This window comes from Abrus precatorius, unplaced genomic scaffold (genome assembly GCF_003935025.1).
Source record: "Abrus precatorius isolate BTA unplaced genomic scaffold, Abrus_2018 Scaffold7, whole genome shotgun sequence".
Lineage (NCBI taxonomy): Eukaryota > Viridiplantae > Streptophyta > Magnoliopsida > Fabales > Fabaceae > Abrus > Abrus precatorius.
Genome location: NW_020874417.1, coordinates 4,910,758 through 4,929,883, shown reverse-complemented (window position 1 = coordinate 4,929,883; position 19,126 = coordinate 4,910,758). Strand labels below are relative to the sequence as shown.

General features: G+C 27.5%; 1 protein-coding gene across 3 annotated transcripts; it reads left to right on the top strand.

Annotated features, from left to right (window-relative positions):
* Positions 1–9,160: 9,160 nt before the first annotated feature.
* LOC113872165 lies at positions 9,161–18,407 on the top strand. Of its 3 annotated transcripts, XR_003505846.1 has the most exons (20): positions 9,161–9,621; positions 10,683–10,760; positions 10,844–11,048; positions 11,684–11,792; positions 12,576–12,668; positions 13,009–13,107; positions 13,213–13,294; positions 13,370–13,429; positions 13,561–13,613; positions 13,754–13,920; positions 14,969–15,179; positions 15,311–15,368; positions 15,579–15,635; positions 15,733–15,978; positions 16,120–16,156; positions 16,889–16,953; positions 17,050–17,106; positions 17,193–17,286; positions 17,810–17,950; positions 18,136–18,407. XR_003505846.1 is itself a non-coding variant. In XM_027509492.1 (19 exons), exons 1-19 carry the CDS (start codon positions 9,337–9,339, stop codon positions 18,238–18,240), a joined length of 2,265 nt encoding a protein of 754 aa, XP_027365293.1. In that variant the 5' UTR covers positions 9,161–9,336; the 3' UTR covers positions 18,241–18,359. The 3 variants fall into 3 exon arrangements, 1 of the variants encoding a protein (XP_027365293.1); XM_027509492.1 differs by lacking the exon at positions 16,120–16,156 and having other exon boundaries at positions 18,136–18,359; XR_003505845.1 differs by lacking the exons at positions 17,810–17,950; positions 18,136–18,407 and having other exon boundaries at positions 16,120–16,953; positions 17,193–17,219.
* Positions 18,408–19,126: the final 719 nt, after the last annotated feature.

Below are 19,126 nucleotides of genomic sequence, written 5' to 3'. Positions count from 1 at the left end.
ACATCTCTATATTTGTGTACCGTACTCTCTTCTTGTTCTTTTCTTTTAGTACTTTGTTTGTTGTGATGTGATTTCAAATGCTTATCCAGTATGATCATTATGCCTACCATAGACTCTATATTATCCAATAAATGTACGTATGTATAGGCCTCTGGCCAAAGTGTGTTATTGTTGTCTTTTATATAGGTTTAGTCATATTATTTTGCTAGTGTTTTTGCTTCTTACATCATTCCTTTCCTTATTAATTTACCTTATAGCATAAGATTCTTTTTATTTACATCTTTTGGTGATCGAATATACCCGATATTTAGTATATATATATATATATATATTTTATTTTTTTTTGACATATTGGCACAAACAAATGCCATGTGCAAGTCACATGGAGCATATGAATTAAAGAAGCTCTCCACTATTTAGTGTTGTAAACGTGTTCTGCAACACTTCTTAGGAATCATAGAGCATTATCCCTCCGTACTGAGTGATCGATTAGTGTTTAGTGCTTCATGTTTTCTAACTTCACTTCCCTTCTCAGCAAAAGATGACTCCCACATTTGCCTTTTATTTTCATGGATGGGACCATTTCTACTTTTCCTTTTCGGTAAATGTTTTTGTTGGTTAAAGAATTGAAAATCATTTTTTTATTAAAAATATGATACTAACTATTCGTATGGTTTTTAATAACTTTTCACAGATTCATTTCTTAATCAACATTTTAACAATATTGGGTATAGTTAAGACAAATTTTTTTTCTTTTCTTTTCATTCCCCCCCCCCCCCCCTTCTTTTCTCTTCAAAAATTATAATCAAGTGAAAGTTTCAATGTTCGTTAGTAGGCGACATGCTAGCTGATGATATTCGATTCATACGTCAGTGATATAATCAACATTAATTGGGCACTTTTGGTGAGGTTCTGGTTGTGTAGTTGAAAAATTCTACACTAACTATTGGTTGATGCTGATACAAAACACAAACTATATATAAATCAGTCAATAACAAGGGAAGCGGGTCCCAAGTAATTTCAGCGTCTTTGCAGTTGCGTCCAATTTTGGATCAAAATTATGTGATGCTTTCTCAGCAATTTGCATGTCCAAGCGACTAGTTTGAGTGCGTTTCAAAGTGAGTGATTAATGCGAATTTAAGTATAGTTAACTATAAGTTCATTATTAATTTGTATACGGTTCTTATCTCATAACCCGAGTTCCATGCAGCAATCACCTGCAATTTCAGATATGAACATAAATAAGAATGTGTACTTGGATATCTTCATATTATAAGTGTTTATGACTTGTTCGGTTTACATATTTAATTTTGACGGGTTTATATTTTAAAAAAGATTTTAATTTTAAAGTACGGTGAGTGTAAATACTATTATACTATTAATCAATTAGAATATAATCTGAATATGATTTGTATATCAATTATTATAAATAATAATAATAATTTTTTAATAAGACAATTTATAATTAAATGATGTATAAAAAATTTATTTTTAAATTATTTATTTAAAAAATTGGATATAATGTATTTTAAAGATGAATTTAGGTTATAATCATTTAAAAATACACTTTTTAATAATAATTTTTTGATTTAATAAATAATATTTTATATAACATAAAATTATATTGATACTGTTATTATCTATTTTGAAATATATGTAACAATGTAAAATATTTTTTAAGTTTAATTATAGACAATGTTAAAATTAATATATTATGTAAACAAATTGACTCGATCTTGTCTCATATACTATCGATTTATAATCAAGTTTATATTCAAAAAGATAATTTATACAAAATTTTAGATGGAACAGGGACAAAAAAAAAATTGTCCATGTGCTTTCTATGACATGTTTAGTTCTGCATCTCTTGTGCTTGAATTTGCGTAATTTTGAAGTTATTAAAACTAGTTTTTGCATCTCAAAAGTAAGTTTTCACTATTATTATTGTTATTATTAATTACAAGTTACAAAGATTCCTTCAAGACTAAGTCATTCTTTAAAAGAAATAATATTTTCATTCAAAATAAAATGTGAAAGATGTTAAATCTACATGAAGTGTGGGGGTTAGCGATCCGATATAAACTTACATGAAATAGACAAAAGATGTATAAAGAAAGTTACAAAGTAGCCTTTATATATGACGAAAACATTTAGCACCAATCACTACTACGTTTCATTCTGAAAATACGTTTCAACTTTCAATCAACAGAAATTAGTTAGTAGCACTGAAAAAAGTATGAGATTTTTATTTTGAATAAAAAGTCATGCGTATAAGTTAGAAAATTAACATTTTTAAAAATATACAAAAAAATGATGGGTACTCAATTAGAATTTTGTAGAAACTTGATAAGTAAAAAGTGTAACACCTCAAATTTTGTAATAATTGTTTGATTATTAATATATATATATATATATATATATATATATATATGTGTGTGTGTGTGTGTGTGTGTGATGTTTGGATGCATGGTTTGAATATATGCGATAACGTGAAAGTGTATGACTATGTGTGTGAAAGTATGGATGGAAATATTGATTTTGGATGGAGATTGAACATGTTTGAATTGTGTTTGGGCTGAAATTGTTTGAATATATAGGCTAAGTATGTGTTGTAGGGGTGTTCTCGCTGTAGCAAGAAAGTCCTGAGAGAAGGACGTGAAACTGTTGCGCTCCCGCTGTATCGAAAGAGCGACAGAGAGGGGTGCACTTTCTAGGTGTAGTCTCGCTGTAGCGAATTCTACATAAATCAGAGTACAATTTTCTCTGAAATTTTTGTTATAGTGAAAGAGGATATCGCTGCAGCGAAAATGTCACGATCAAAAGGGTATTTGAGGGTTTGGAAAAATCATTTTTTCCACTTCTCCCTTCGAGCTCTCTCTATTATCTTGATTCCTAAGTCATTCTCATCGATTAAATTGCCTCTAAAGTCTTTTGAGAGCTAGATTGAAGGTGAAAGTCACGTTTGGGGCTTTTGGAGGTGAGTTTCAATGACTAAGGTTTCGGTTTTCATCCCTCTTCTCTGTTCTCTTTGAGTTCTCATAGAATTTTTTCATGTATTTAGGATGAAATGGGTGTTGGGGGCGCTTTCATTGTTGATTTGTGTTGTAGGTCTTCGATTTGAGGTAAGGGAGAACTCTATCTTATTTCATTATGTTTGAATCCGTTATTTTGCCATGTGTTGTAATGTGAATGGTTGAAAATATGTGTGTATTAATAGAATTGATTTGATTGTAGTGAGATTATGCTGGAAAGGTTGTGTAGAATGTAGTGTGGTGGGTGTTGGCTATGGTGTGTAATGAAAATTGGATGTTTGAATGTAATTTGATTGATTGTGACATACGTGACGTGTGTAAAATTGTGCATTAGAGTGTGATTGAAAATGTGGGTGATTGAATGTGATTGCATGCTATTTGGTGATGATGAACAATGTGAAATGGCTGAATATGTGTGGAAATGACATGTCGATTGTGATTGTGATTGTGACTATGTCTGAATATATGAAAAGTTATGAATGGTTCAACGATATACTGAAGTGTGGAAAATGGGGCAGTAGAAATATCTTGGAAAAAAGAGAGTGGTGGTGACACCAACAGTGAGCGTGGGTGCACCACAGGCCACACACTTTCCTCCTGACTCCTCTAACTAATACCTTTGTTAAGGGGGTTGTAATCGCACACACTGTGTCCGTGAGGCGAGGGTTATCCAGCTACCATCCATGGTGTAAACTGAGTACATCCCTAAGGTTGAGGGCATCCAAAATCTATGATCACAGTGCCACAGTGAGCGTGGTTACGTGCAGTGAGTGCACATGTGTGTAAATTGTATGATGGTGCAGTGAGCGCACCTGTATGTGAATTAGAATAAAATGTTGAAAGTATTATATCGTGTTGTATGCTGCATGTTCTAGAATTATGTTAGTAAATGGATGAAATATGTGAGGTGAGTCTTTGTGCTTGTGTGTGATAATGTAAAGTACTTATTCTTACATTTATTTTTCAGGTGACAAAGACGACCAGCATCAGACTCAATGAAGGGATAGATGATACTGCTATAGGACTTAAAATATTTATTTGAAACGGAAATGTGTTAATTAAGTTATATAGCGATTATTTGATTCAAATTGTAATCCATCCTTATTTTAAAATACTTTGTTGAACTATGCATTGGAGATTATTTAAAAGAATTTTTTTATTATTCTCATCTTTATGAAATTTATTTATTTAAAAATTAAATTAAGGTGTTACAAAAATGCTTAAGAAACATTAATCAAGTAGATAAAACTTGGTAAAAAAAAAGAAGAATCTCACAGTGAAACATGAAGTGTAAATATTAATTTAATTAACTCTGAGAATATAAATCTAAGGAAAAAAATTATATGCCATTTTTTAAAATAATGGAGAGTAAGTTAAGTGAATATCTCTATAGTTATAACTTTTATATAAAAAGATATTAAGCGAACCTGTTACTGTAATCTTTCTTTTTTTTTAAATTTTGTCAATTGTACTTATGGATTTTGAATGGATTAAGATTCTCTCATGTAATTAGATGGTCCCGTAAGTGTATTTTACACTTTTGCTTAAGCAAATAATTTCTGCTTAAGTGAAAGTATAAAATTATACTTGATTGAACTATTCAATTTATGCTAAAATAAGAAAAAATTTCAATACATTTTGAATAAGTTATAAACTTATCATCTATTAAAGGAGAAAATTAGATCGAATCATAATCTTAAAAGTAACAATGTGAAAGGAAATTTGGTTTTATGATTTTTATGACTTTCAATTCATTTTATAATTTTTGTTTTAAATTAGTAGCATATAAATAAGTGTGCATGTAATACAAATCAAATAAAAAGAAAATTCTATTTAGTATGAGATGCTAATAATTTAATTGTGTTTTCATCTTATGAATAACCTTGTAATACATTTCCATTGTCATGTTTTTATCCTTGAGTAAATTATCAAGTTATTATTTAAGTGAATTTTTAGAGAAATTTTTATATATAAAAAAATTAGTATAAGATAAAGCTTGAATAAACTTGTGGATAAGTGCTTGTAAAAAAAATAATATAAAAAATAAATAAAGTTTATTTTATATGTTATATTTATTTATACTTTTTTATTTTAAAAAATACTCTCATTTATTTTTTTTAAGACTTAAAAAAATAAATTATTTTTAACTTATATAAAAAAATTTATTTACTTTTTATATTATTTTCAATCTTAATAAAATCTATTCACAAACTTAAAAGCATGACCTAAATAATAAATATTTTTTTAACTTATTTTTAAAATTTTAGAAAAGTTAAATAATATTTTTTTTAAAAAAAGTATAAATTGTTTTTAATTTATACAAGAAGTTTTGTTTATTTTTTATATTAATTTTTTTAAAAATTTTAAAAATTAAGTTGTTGATGATCAGTCAAAGTTTTCTTACTTTGAGGATGTACATTGATTTCAATGTGCTTAATTTTTTTTCTGTAATTATAATTCTTCACTTCAATATATTATTATATTATGATTTAAAAAAAAACCTTAATATTTATAAACAAAGTTAGTAAACTGATCCTTTAATTTTATTTTTAAATTTAGTTTATTTTTTTTTCTCAAGTTAATTCTTTTATTAGTTAAATATAAATCAAGCAAATGGATTATGCAACGGAACTAGACTGATTGTTAATCAATTGAAAAGAAATATAATTATAGTCAATGACAAAAATTTTCTAATATTGGTCTTTACTTATCAAGGCAAGTGTTTTCTCATGATCAATTATACGTTGCTATCTCAAGAGTGAGAAAGAAAGATAGATTTAAAATATTGATTTTAGATGAAGATGAGAAGCTAACCCGATTTACATTAAATGTAATATTTAAAGAAGTTTTTGACAAAATATAAGATATTTAAATATTACTTAATGTTATTTAAATTTTGTTTACTATATTTCTTATATATTTTATTGTTATTATGTGAAAATAATTACTAGATAAAATATAATTTTTTCACATAAATTAACAAGAATATATTTATTAAAGAATCATATATTGAAGTTATTTATGTATTATCCAACTTATATTTATTAAAATAGTTAGAATTAGTAAATATATTTACCTTATTTAATTAACTTTCACATAAAAAATAAGAAAACAATAAAGTTTACTTTAATAATGAAAATAATTTCTATATTGACTAATTGTCAATTATAAAAATAAAAGCTAACGAAAATCCACTTACTACAAACATGTCTAATATCAAAATTTATTTTATTTATATTATTGTAAAATAACAAGATCAAAATGTACTTTATTTAAACAATAAAAATTAGTTGATATATTTATATTATTAAATTAATTTCTTTGTCAAAGAATGAAAAATTAATTATATTATATAAATAATAATAAATAATAAATAATCACTAATGTATATTTGATTTGTTATATGTTTATATGACAAATATATGTTGTATAAATATATATTTTAAGTCAAAATTATTGACATAATATTTATTATTATATTATATATTATATATTATTAACAAATATTCTTTTTGTTTTATGATAAAATAAAAACACTTATTTTAATAATTATAGTAATTTTATAATACAATAAAATTAATGATAATAATGTCATCTTTTAAATATTAGTGATATTAATATAATTTTTTTAAAATTAATTTCTTTATTAAATAGTAAGAAAATAATTATATTTATATTAATAATAATAAATATCATATAACAATCCATGTATATTTGATCTGTTATATTTTTATGTAAAAAATTTTACTATATAAATATATACTTTAAGTAAAAATAATCAAAAAAATATACATTATTATATTATATATCATACATTATTATTAAATAATTTTTTTTATTTTATGACAAAATAATAACGTTTACTTAAATAATTATAATAATCTTAATTTTATTTTTACTATTCTAAAATAATATGATTAAAATGTATTTTATTTTAATGGTAAAAATAATTAATTTATATTATTAAATTAATTTTTTTAATAAAGAGTGAAAAAGTAATTATATTTATATTAATAATGATAAATAAAATATAATCACTAATGTATATTTAATCTGTTATATATTTATATGATAAATATATGTAAATTAAATTATTGAATAATTAAAATTTATTTTATAATTTTTTAATAATAAAAAATTTAAAATTTAATATTATAAATTATTCCGTGCATTGCACATGGTCCATACTAGTATATATATATATAATTAATAATCATTTCATAAAAATTTTGTACAATTAAAAATTCATATTTTAATTTTCATATTAATGTTTTATTATGTTTTACTTTGTGTTATTAGTAGTGTTACAATAATATGGAGCAAAAGGTAACAAAATATTTGTATAAAAAATATAATTTTTTAAAATATAAAAATTAAATTGTAAGCAATAATTAACTAAAGAGATTAAATATATATTTAAATAAAAAAATTAAAAATTTTGGTAGACTTATTTAGAGAAATTTTTAAATAAAATATAAAAAAATTAGGAAAATTTAAGAGACTAAAGTTACATATTTAAACAAAAGATCATTATTTATACTCAAATGTCATACATATTAATAGATAAAACTTTTATTGATTTAAAAAAATATATATATCAATAAAAAAAGTACTAAAAATAGAGTTAACCAGATACTAAAAAAGGTCACATGTGGTAAAAGTTATTTTATCATATTTTTTTAAAAAATGACTAGATGTATTTAGATATTTTTTATAAATAAAAAAAACATAATTGATAGAAAAAAAATTAGAAAGATTAATAAATGAGATTTTAAATTAATACAGCAAAAATTGTTTATATATATCATGATAAAAAATTTAAGAATTTTCTTATATAATAAAATTAATTTTTTAAAAATTTTAAATATGAGTCTAATTTTATATTCTAAATATAGTATTTCTATTCATAATTTTTTTCAAATATTTTATGGAAATTAATATGTTATATAAAAAATATATTAAATATAATAGCCAAAAATTATATATAATGAAAATATTAAAAGTCAATACTTTTATGCTTCATATAAAATAATGATAAAAGGTAAACATATAAAATAGAATAAAAATTATTTATTAATTAACAATTAAATGTGTTGTAATAATAATATTGAACTGTAATACATGTCTTTTTTCAACTAAATTTAGTGTTTTATATATTTTTTAAATTATAATTAATTAAAATATATATATTTAGTTTTTACAAATAATATTTATTTTTAAATTAGTTTTTATATTTTAAATACATTTATGTTTTAATTATTTTATAAGTATTTTATTACATTTTAATTTTTTTTAATATTACCTGTTCATATGAATAAAAAATAAAATATACATTTAAAATATAAAAACTAATTTATAAATAAATATTAACTATAGTAATTAAATATATATCCAAAAAATATTTTTTAAATTAAATCATCTTAATTTATATAATCAATAAAATACAATGAAATTTTAAGACTAAATTAATACATTGATGACAAGCACAAGCCTTTAAAAGTTTGATAATTATTGTCAAAATATATAAATTCTATGATTGAAGTAAAATCATACAAGAACAATTTGTTTTAACTTCTCATTTTGATAAAAGAAACTGTAAAATGAATATGTTAATCAAATTTTAACATTTAAAAAAAAATTATTTGATTAACTTCAATAACCATTAAAATAAAAAAAGAAACATTTTAAAAAAAATTAGAGTTTAATAACAATAACAATTAATCTTCATATAATCTTTCATTTTAATTAAAAATTTCTCAATTTTTCTTATGTCCGTAGTAATACTATAAATCTTTTTTTAATCAATTTTGATAATTACTAAAATATCTGAATATTAAATTTTTAATATTATTATAATAAAATAAATAACTTGAAATGAGTAAACGTTGAAAAATAATTTAAATAAAAAGTTTTAAAATAAATTAAAATTTTAAAATGAAGTTAGAGAAGTAAATAACTAGTTTTGTGTTAGTTTTAAGCCTCAATCTCCCATGTTTACTAAAATAAAAAAAAGTGAAATCATATTTAATTTTATAAATAATTATAAAATAGAAAAAATGAATTGTTATTACTTATTAATAAATTAATGTAAAAAGAGGAAAATTTAAAATCCCACCTCCTCCCCACAAATGATCCGCACCTCCTCCCCCTTAGAAGCAACTCAGTGAGTCAAACTGGTGGACCCCTCGTCTCCATCCACCTCCACTCCCTCCGTTCCCCATTCCCCTTCTCAATCAGAATCATCTCTGTAATTCTCCCCAAAACCCTAACCCTAACCCTTCCCTTCAATTCCACCCCAATTCCCATGGACTCCACCACCAACGTCTTGCCGGATTCCCAAAACGACGGCAGCAAAACGCAGCCGCAGAGAGTGAACGGTTACATCGTCTACACTAGAAGAAAGAGGCTCAAAACCAAGTGTGAAAGCCAAGTTCATGAAAACGATGCCGTTGCAAATGCGGATAGCAAATTGGAATTGAAGACGTCGAAGAAGATCATCTTGGTCAACAAGAAGCCAATGACCGTCAAAGAACTCTTCCATACAGGTTTGCTTGATGGGGTTCCAGTTGTCTACGTCGGTTGCAAGAAGGTTCGTTTTCATTTTTTCTCATCTACACTGCAATTTTATTTTTTATTTTTATTTTTTTTCTAATATAATAGATTGTGCTACGTGTCCAAACCATATCTTAATTTTGTTTTGGAAAATGTACTTCGTTAATGACTGTACTTGTTGAGTGAGAAATTGCCCAACCTGTTGGAAAATGCGTTAATAAAAGTGAATATTTTCAATAAACGGTCATTTGGCTAATCCAATCATATTTTAAGTACTTACAGCTTAATTAATTATAATAATAGGGCCAAACTTTCTTTGGTGAGATACTATCACATTTAAATAATCCCACTAAGAAATAAATTCTTAATTCACTAAAACTAGTTATATTTTATAAGTTACATTTTTTTTATATCTATTAATAACTTTTTATAAAATAAAGTTTGATGAATTCAAGCATATGTTATCCAAAATTTAATATTTATTTATATTTAAAAATATAATATTTGATAAAATAAAATAATGCAATAAGGTACTAATTAATTTTGTTTTTGTATAAAATTTTATAAAATTAACTTATTTGATAAGAATATTTAAATTAATGGTTGGATTGGTCAAAATTACGTTTTATAAAAAGTTAATAAGTGAGGTAAATGTTCAAATTTAGTGTGAACACTTATACTTTATAAATTTATACTCTATTAAAAAAATATTCATAATATTAAGTGATTAAATTGGTTTTAATGTATCTATTTATATAGCTAATAAGTGAATATGTTGTTAATATCAATCTTATAATTAAAAGTATAAAAAATAGTAATTAATTCAGTTGAAAATATATTTTTATTTCTTATAATTAGGAGAAAAATATTGATAGATGTTTTTTTATAAATAGAATAGAAGAAAACACTGTGAATTGCGACTATTAAACTCTTATTATAACCTTTTATAAACAGGCTTGACTGAATGTAACATTATTCCTAATTATTATCCGTATTCTTTTTGCCGGTGGTGACTAGTTGTCAATTTTGAAGTGTTTTTGTGGAGAAATGTACTGCTCCCACAGTTTTGTAATTAATATTGGTGCTTTGTGATTGTAGGCTTCAACTTCGGGATTGCGGGGTGTAATTAGAGATGGGGGGATATTGTGCTCATGCCATCTGTGCGATGGACTCAGAGTGAGTTATTGTGGGTACTCAGTGGTTTCTTTGGTTTAGATTGCTCTTTCATTTGTTTTTCATTGTTCCTTTTGCCCATGTAGGTTATTCCACCTTCTCAATTCGAGATTCATGCTTGCAACACATATAAGAGGGCAGCGGAGTATATTTGCTTTGAAAATGGGAAGAGCCTGCTTGAACTATTGGGAGCTTGCAGGGCAGCTCCCCTCCATACTTTGGAGGCGACCATTCAAAATTTTGTTTGTTCTCCGCCTGAGGAAAAATATTTTACTTGCAGAAGTTGCAGAGGTAAGATCTTTGCTTTTATTATTTAGGATTGTTTGGTTGATATGATAGAAGAAATGGTAGAATATGATAATTAAATAAGAACATGATAGGATAAGAATATGAGCCTTTATCTTAGTTTAATTTTTATGCAAATAAAGAGAACAAATTAGATATGTTATGTTAAACATTTTGAATTCAGTTTTTCCTATTGAATAAAATTTACATTAGAGAGGTGAATAAAATAAGTCCATAAGATAGTCTTATCATATCTGATTGGTTGAATAAATGTTAGAATAGGATAGAGAGTGATATGCCCATAGGTCGAGAGGAGTGCATGTTGGGTTTATTGATCGAGTCCAAACTAGTGGCCCATGCCCACTGGCTTAAATAAACAAGGACTTGTGGCTGATGCAGGGTATTATATGTGAAGGGTTGCCTCTTTACTATAACTTAAACTTTTGATATGGTACGTGCTCTTGGTCATGTCAAAGAGTCATGATGTTCTTGTTTTTGACTTGGCACGCTAATCATAATTTTTTTGTTAAAACCAAAATATAAACTTAAGATTAGTGTTTATTTTGTTATTTTTTTGGTTGATTGCCTTTGGAAGCTTATTTGTATTATTATTACTATTACTATTATTATTATTCGCATAGGATGTTTCCCTTCTTCCAGTGTGGAAAGAGTTGGGCTTATATGCCGTTCTTGCATGGAATCAAAGAAATCCGAAGACAGTTGTCTTCATGTAGTTGGCAAAAGAGTCAGGTATTCATTTCTTCTGCCCTTTGGGGGGTTTATTCAGGGTTGTGACTAAAAACTTTGGAGCCTTACACAAAATTATTAGAGCGACTTAAAACAATATAAATTATTAATTCTCATATTATTTTTTTAATGTTTTGAACCATGAAATCATTCGCATAATTTTATAAATAAGAAATTCTTAAATTTCATTCTTAATATCGTAATAGACAATGCAAAAATGATTGTTAATATAAAAAAAAAATGAAATTAAAACTACTTAAATTTTATTTGCAATTAACTATGTTACAAGCAATTTAATTAGAAAGAATATAATTAATAATTTGAAGTAGTTTAATACTTATATTGGTGTTTTAATTTCCTTTACCTTTAACATATTTTTTAATATCTTCAATTTTAAAAATAAATTAAGATCATCAGAAGAGTATGAAGATAGATAGGAAAAGGAAGAAAGGAACTAGTGAACTATGAAAATTTGGATAAAAAATTTCAAAATTTTGTAAGATAAATAATGAAGAAAATAATTATATTTAAAAATTGTCGCTGGCTTTACTACCAGTGTGTATGGTTGAACCACCAAGGTTATAAAATTTCACTGTAAAACAAAGGTGACGTAATAAGATAAATTAAGCGAACAAAACAAAATCTGACTAGAAATATCTTTTTTCTAGTTTAAGATGAAAATGAAATCGGTTCAAAATGTTGAAATCATATGGATGATGCAGTGAAGAAATTTTGAACCCTTTGCCCTCTGGCTTTTTCTTTCATCATTGTATTACAATGTTCCAGGTTCCCTCGGCCAGCGCTATTCTCCAGAGCATGTTGTACTTCTGAACTGTGTATCTCTTCACAAACTAAAAGACACTGGAAGACAAGAACAAAGTTAGTGTCTCTGTCTAATTCATCTGTACTGTGTATGATGCAAATTTGTATAAGTTTTTGCTTAACAATTTTGCACTGACTAATAAACTGTGCTGTGTATAAATTTTGTTAACTTTAATGCTCTTGACCTGTTATAAAATCATCAAAATTGGTTAGCATCCAGAGTGCTTTTATGCCTATTTTATTCCGCAAGAAAGCTTGTGTAGGATGGAGACAAAGTCTGTACCTGGATTTATTTTTAGTATTCTTGATGTAGTTAAGACAACATAATTGTACATAAAATTATTCACAACCAAGTATTTTTTCCTCCCATTTTTTTGTAATCAGTTATTATTACCAGGTCATCAAAACTGTCAGTAAAATTGAAGACTGCTCCAATCGCTTCAAATTCGAAGTGTTTATCTCCCCAAAACAAAAGTCAGTGGAGGATCACCAAAAAGTTAGTTCCTTTCTGCCCCTTGTGTGTATATTTCTGGCTGTAATTTTTTAATCACTCTTTGGTGATGAAATTAATTATTTGTTCTACCCATATATTCTTCTCAAGGCATCAAAGATTGAATAAATTAATTTTTGAAGAAGATGGATTGCCTAATGGAGCTGAAGTAGCTTATTATGCACGAGGGCAGGTTGTTTGTGTGTGAATTTCATGTACAAGTTATTGTATGTCTGTTACTCTGTTAACTGTAAATTATGTTTGACAGAAATTGCTTGAGGGTATCAAAACGCAATTTGGAATTGTTTGTCGATGTTGCAACACTGAGGTATTTTTTCTTACTTTTGTCTTGTTTGTTAAATGCTGTGGGTCATTTTAAATGTCGATGCTGCAACACCTCAGGAATTTCTAAGTTGTATGGATAATGCTTTCAATTTTCAATTGTTAAATGTTGTGCAGATCAGCCCCTCACAGTTTGAGGTCCATGCAGGGTGGGCTTCTCGCAGGAAACCGTGAGTTTTCTTCTTGTCATGTTGCTTGGGAGGGGGAAAGGGAGATGTGGGTCAAGGTTGTGTGGGATGAATATTCAGATGCTTTTTGAATTGCTTGTTTGTACCCATAAATTTTCATGGCAGTTGAACGTATTTGGCAGGTATGCATACATCTACACGTCAAATGGGGTGTCTCTCCTAGAGTTAGCAATATTTCTCTCAAAAGATCGCAAATGCACTGCAAAATGTAATGATGATGTATGCATTGTTTGTTGGGATGGTGGTAACCTGTTGCTCTGTGATGGATGTCAAAGGGCATTTCATAAAGGTAGATTTAAATAGCCAAAAAGTTGATGGACAAATCATCTAGTTTCTACTGCATGTGGAATCATTTTTCCCCCTAATATTTTAATCCTCTAACTCTGATAAGAAGTACTATATTATCTGTATTGAAGTCAAGATATAAGAGATGCAAGAGTTTCTATACAATTCTATTCCCTGGGATGCAAACATAAGAAAAAGCTCCTTTACAGCTCTACAGTTGAGCTTGTCTATAAAATGCACAAGTATACACCCTTGAATTTTAGTGGGTTATTATCACATATAATTTAAAAAATTAAGTTACTTGAAAGTAGCTAGAGGAAAATGCTTGTTTATATATTATTGGCTTACTTTAATATTCTTTAACCTAATCCTTTGTTAAATGCCTTATGAATTGTTACATGCTGCAAGATATGTTTTCGAAATGCTTAGAAGTTAGCATAAATTTCATTTGTCTAATATAATTGATGGATGGAATTATTTATCCAATAGAATTTGTACTTCGACCATGCTTTCAGGCTGGCTGATTATACATTGCTTTCCAAAGGTATTAATTTATTAAGGATTAAATATGTTTTAAGTCCTTATATGTTCACAAGTTTTTGGTTTCTTGTCCTTCCAAACTTTTTTTTATAATTTTGGTTCTTGATTTTTCTAAATTTAGTACTTTTGGTCCTTAGTATCTATTGAATGATGATGTGACTAAGAATATAGTGTCAATTTTTTGTGGGGTCATCAATAAGAGGGACTAAATCCAAAAGTTCCTGAAACTATAGGGACCTGAAAAAAATATAGGGATTAAAACCAAAAACTTGCATAAACATAGATACTATATATATATATATATATATATATATATATATATATATAAGCCAATTATTAATCTTCAATTATAGAACTACATGAAGTTTGTATGCTTTTCCAAAAAATTTGTTTCATGATTTACTTGATTGGAAACAGCAGTTCTTTATGAAGAATATTATCTTTGTATGACAAATTACAACATAGTCATCTTCTAAGTGAATTTATGTGTTCCAATGTTTGGAAATGTACAGAATGTGCATCTGTATCAAGTATTCCACGTGGTGACTGGTACTGTCAAATTTGTCAACACATGTACCTTGGAGAAGGGTCTATGTTATACAATGCTGATGCTGTGGCTGCTGGAAGGGTTGAAGGAGTTGATCCTATTGAGCAGATTGCCAAGAGATGCATTCGCATAGTAAAAGACATTGAAGCTGAGATGGGTGGATGCATTTTATGCAGGTGATAATTAGTTTATATAAAATTAGCAACAGTCACCATGCTTTTACCTCTATTCAAGTTTAATCACAGATTGATGTTATAGACTCTAGATTTTCATCTTTATATATTATTTAAAAAAATTATGCATGTAGGGCTTCTGACTTCAGCAGATCAGGCTTTGGCCCACGCACAATTATAATCTGTGATCAGGTATGCATTCTAAACTAATATTATTTTGAAACACATAGAAAACTCCAGTAACGTCAAGTTCTCTTGTTTGAAGAAGGGTATGATCAACAATAATTTGTCCTTTGTTATTGATGATGCAAGTATCTAACTCAAGAGATCGATTTGATTATACTGAACTAACTTCATGTTGTTTTTCCTGAAACCCATTTCTACCCTCCTTCTTTGTTGTAGTGTGAAAAGGAATATCATGTTGGCTGTTTGAGCGATCATAAGATGGCATATTTAAAGGTACATACAGTGTTGCTATGTCTTCATATGTGGATACATTAGTTTGGACACTGACTTCACTTTTGTCCATTGAACATATGTCTGGAACCAATGACAGGAGTTGCCAGAAGGGGATTGGCTTTGTTGCAATGATTGCACAAGAATACATTCTACTTTGGAGAATCTCCTGGTTAGGGTGGCTGAGAGACTCCCTGAATCTCTTTTGGATGTTATAAAGAAGAAGCAAGTGGAAAGATGTGTAGAACCGCCTAATGAGTTTGATGTAAGATGGAAACTTCTTAATGGAAAAATTGCTTCTCCTGAAACCAGGCCATTGCTTTTGGAGGCTGTGTCAATGTTTCATGTAAGTTCTGTCTGCCCTTATAATTGCTTCATCATTATCATGATCTTCTTTTTCTCTGTCATCATCATTTATTCTATCCTTAAGAACTCCTTCATTATCATTATTCTTGTAATTTTCTTCTTCTTCCTTTTCTTTGGTTAGATGAAGGAGATAATCCCTGTTTGTTCCCCAACAAATGGTAGAGTAGCTTTGCATTTTTATTATTAATGGTGCTATTTTTTTTTTCACTAAATTGATTCTTTTTCATCGCATGCCTTCAGCATGTGATTTAACAGTCACTGGAAAGCTTATTTATGAATCCATTTTTAGGAAAGTATTGAAATGTTTTGCCTTCAGCATAAAAACATGTTCATGCATTTATGATTTGTGGGAATTTATTCCCTCACAGTTTCTGTTGGATTGGTTTATGCCAGTGTATTTACCACTCTTGCACCATTCAATAACTTAATATAAAAGTGGCTTTGGTTTATACCAGTGTAAACTAATCCATTAGCGAGAGGATTATTACATGAGAGAGTGAGTAAACATAGACCATTAATTATACATGAATAGCTAAAATTAAATTATAAAAGTCATATGACTTTTTTAAATAGTCATATGTGACCTTTGATTTTGACCATTATTGTAAGATCTATAGGTCTACATTTACTCCTCTTTCTCATACATCAGTATGTGTATATTTGTGTCTACATTTTATATAAGTATTGCTTAGGGTTCAGGGCATTTGTTTTGTGTATGTTGCGCATGTAATGATGTGTTACAAACTTACAATGTCTATCTCTGCTGTAGGTAATGATGCCTTTCTATTTTTGTTCGGGAAAACCCTTTTAGTTCATAAGATTATTAAAAGAAAAAAATTCGATACAAGTATTGGGCTTTTTGGTCTTTAGAGATCTGTTGCATGTTTCAGGAATGCTTTAATCCTATAGTTGATGCAGTTACTGGACGTGACCTTATTCCTGCCATGGTTTATGGGTAAAAAAAATCCTGTTAGAACATTTGTTTGCTTTTCATTTTTCTCTTCAATTTCTTTCTCCTTTTTGTCTAAACTAACATATTATTCATTTACAGAAGGAATTTGCAGACTCAGGATTTTGGAGGAATGTATTGTGCATTATTGATTGTCAAGTAAGGAGTGGCTTTCTCTATTTAACTTCTATTGTTTCATATCATTCTTACAGTACTGTTCACATTTTGTTTCCTTGACATTGAAGTTCATCTGTGGTATCTGCGGGTATGCTTCGAATTTTCGGTAGTGAAATTGCAGAACTCCCTTTAGTTGCAACGAGATATAAGAACCGTGGACAGGTGCGAGACTGTGCTACTAACTTGATTGGCATTTCTTGAGCTACCATTATGTCTCACATCCCGCAATGTCATGTTCTTTTAAAATACTAGTTGCCTTGTTTTTGTTTTGTTGGGATCTTAAGTGGCCACGTTAAGGTTGGGGAAGTTGCAAGTGACCTGTACAACATATCTAATAAGCTATAGGTACTAGTGCTGAGAATGTTCGATTAGCTAAATCTCCAATGAATGCTTCACTAAGTGAGCTAAATCCCACAAGTTCCTTTTTGATGTGTTTATCAATGATAGTTTTGGTTCTGTGATGTACAGCGCTGCACTTTTATGTAACCACCGGTTTCTATCACACTTGCGTCATAATCTTTACTCATTGTTGTTTCTGTGTGGAATTTTGATATATTGATCTGTAACGATGATTTGAATAGAGTGGGATAACTAGATAATCCTTGGTTATTGTTATGTTAATGATCACTTTTGCGCCTTTGTCTTGGTAGTGTACTATTTATATTTATATGTTTTACCGTAACAGGGCTACTTCCAAACACTTTTCTCGTGCATTGAGAGGCTGCTGGCTTTCTTGAATGTGAAAAACCTTGTGCTACCGGCTGCTGAAGAAGCAGAATCTATATGGACAAATAAATTTGGGTTTAGCAAGATGAAACCCGACCAGGTATATATATTTTGCCCAACTACTTACAAGTTAGGGATAGGTTAACATTTTGCCACCTCATTCTTGCATTCTTAAGTTTTACACTTGATCTGCTACTAGATTTCTGTGCTTGATAATTTACTTAGCTGCATTATTTGTCACAAGACTCATGCCCCAACTCAAAATGATCATAGTTTATGTTGCAGCTTACCAACTTTAGAATGAACTGCCATCATATTATGGCATTTAAAGGGACAATTATGCTTCATAAAACGGTGCCTCAATGTCGGGTTATCACCCCTCAATCATGAGAAGTCTATATATAACAAGAAAGTCGATCATGAAAGGGGAAAACCCTAGCTTTCTCATTTCCTTCTATCTTTTTATTCAACTTCTTCTGTACATGTATCGACCTTGTTAAAGCCATTCCTGATCCTATACATAACATTGTTTAACATTTATAATGTCATTTTCTTATTCAAAGATTTTGGCCCCTTGTTAAGCATACCCTAGTTCTTGATCTTTGGCATGTGCTTTGCGGTATAGTAGATGCTGTTGTACATGAATGAGATGCTGTTATCTGGTTTAATTTTTAAATTCGTGTAGCTAATAGTAAAATAAAATAAAATCATTCATATAGTCTGTGCCAATGACTATTAATAGTAAATTAATTTTAAATAAATAATAAGATAATATCATTATTGTTTTACATAAACAGTGGCAAAACATTTATACAAATAATAATATATTCGTATTTAATAATTTTTTTAACTGTAATATCATATTGTTTACATAATATTATCATATATTATTTTGTCTCATCATATTAGATATGAATATAATATTACTATATAACAATTTAGACATTCTTAGATATATAATCAAATACTAACTGTTTATATAATTTTTAAATAACGTGTTAAAGCGAATTGTGGTGATGAAGTATTAAATTTTTTATTTTGTGAAATTTTCTAAACTCAATTTATTTTGTAAAAGATTTAATTTAATGATTGAATTGATAAAATTTGCTTATTATAAATTATGTAAAATCTTATTTTGTTAAATTTGATATCAGGTGGGATTTTTAAATTATATAAGATTTTATTGAATTGATTATTTAATGAAAATTAATTCAATAGTAATATTAATTCAATATTTATAAAAAATTATTATGTGAAATAATTTTATAAAGACTTG

Coding starts and splice junctions, on each gene's coding strand:
- LOC113872165 (XM_027509492.1), top strand. CDS start 9,337: ATGGACTCCACCACCAACGTCTTGCCGGATTCCCAAAACGACGGCAGC. Junction 11,049..11,683: donor TACTTGCAGAAGTTGCAGAG/GTAAGATCTTTG, acceptor TTATTCGCATAG/GATGTTTCCCTTCTTCCAGT. Junction 17,951..18,135: donor GCAAGATGAAACCCGACCAG/GTATATATATTT, acceptor TTTATGTTGCAG/CTTACCAACTTTAGAATGAA.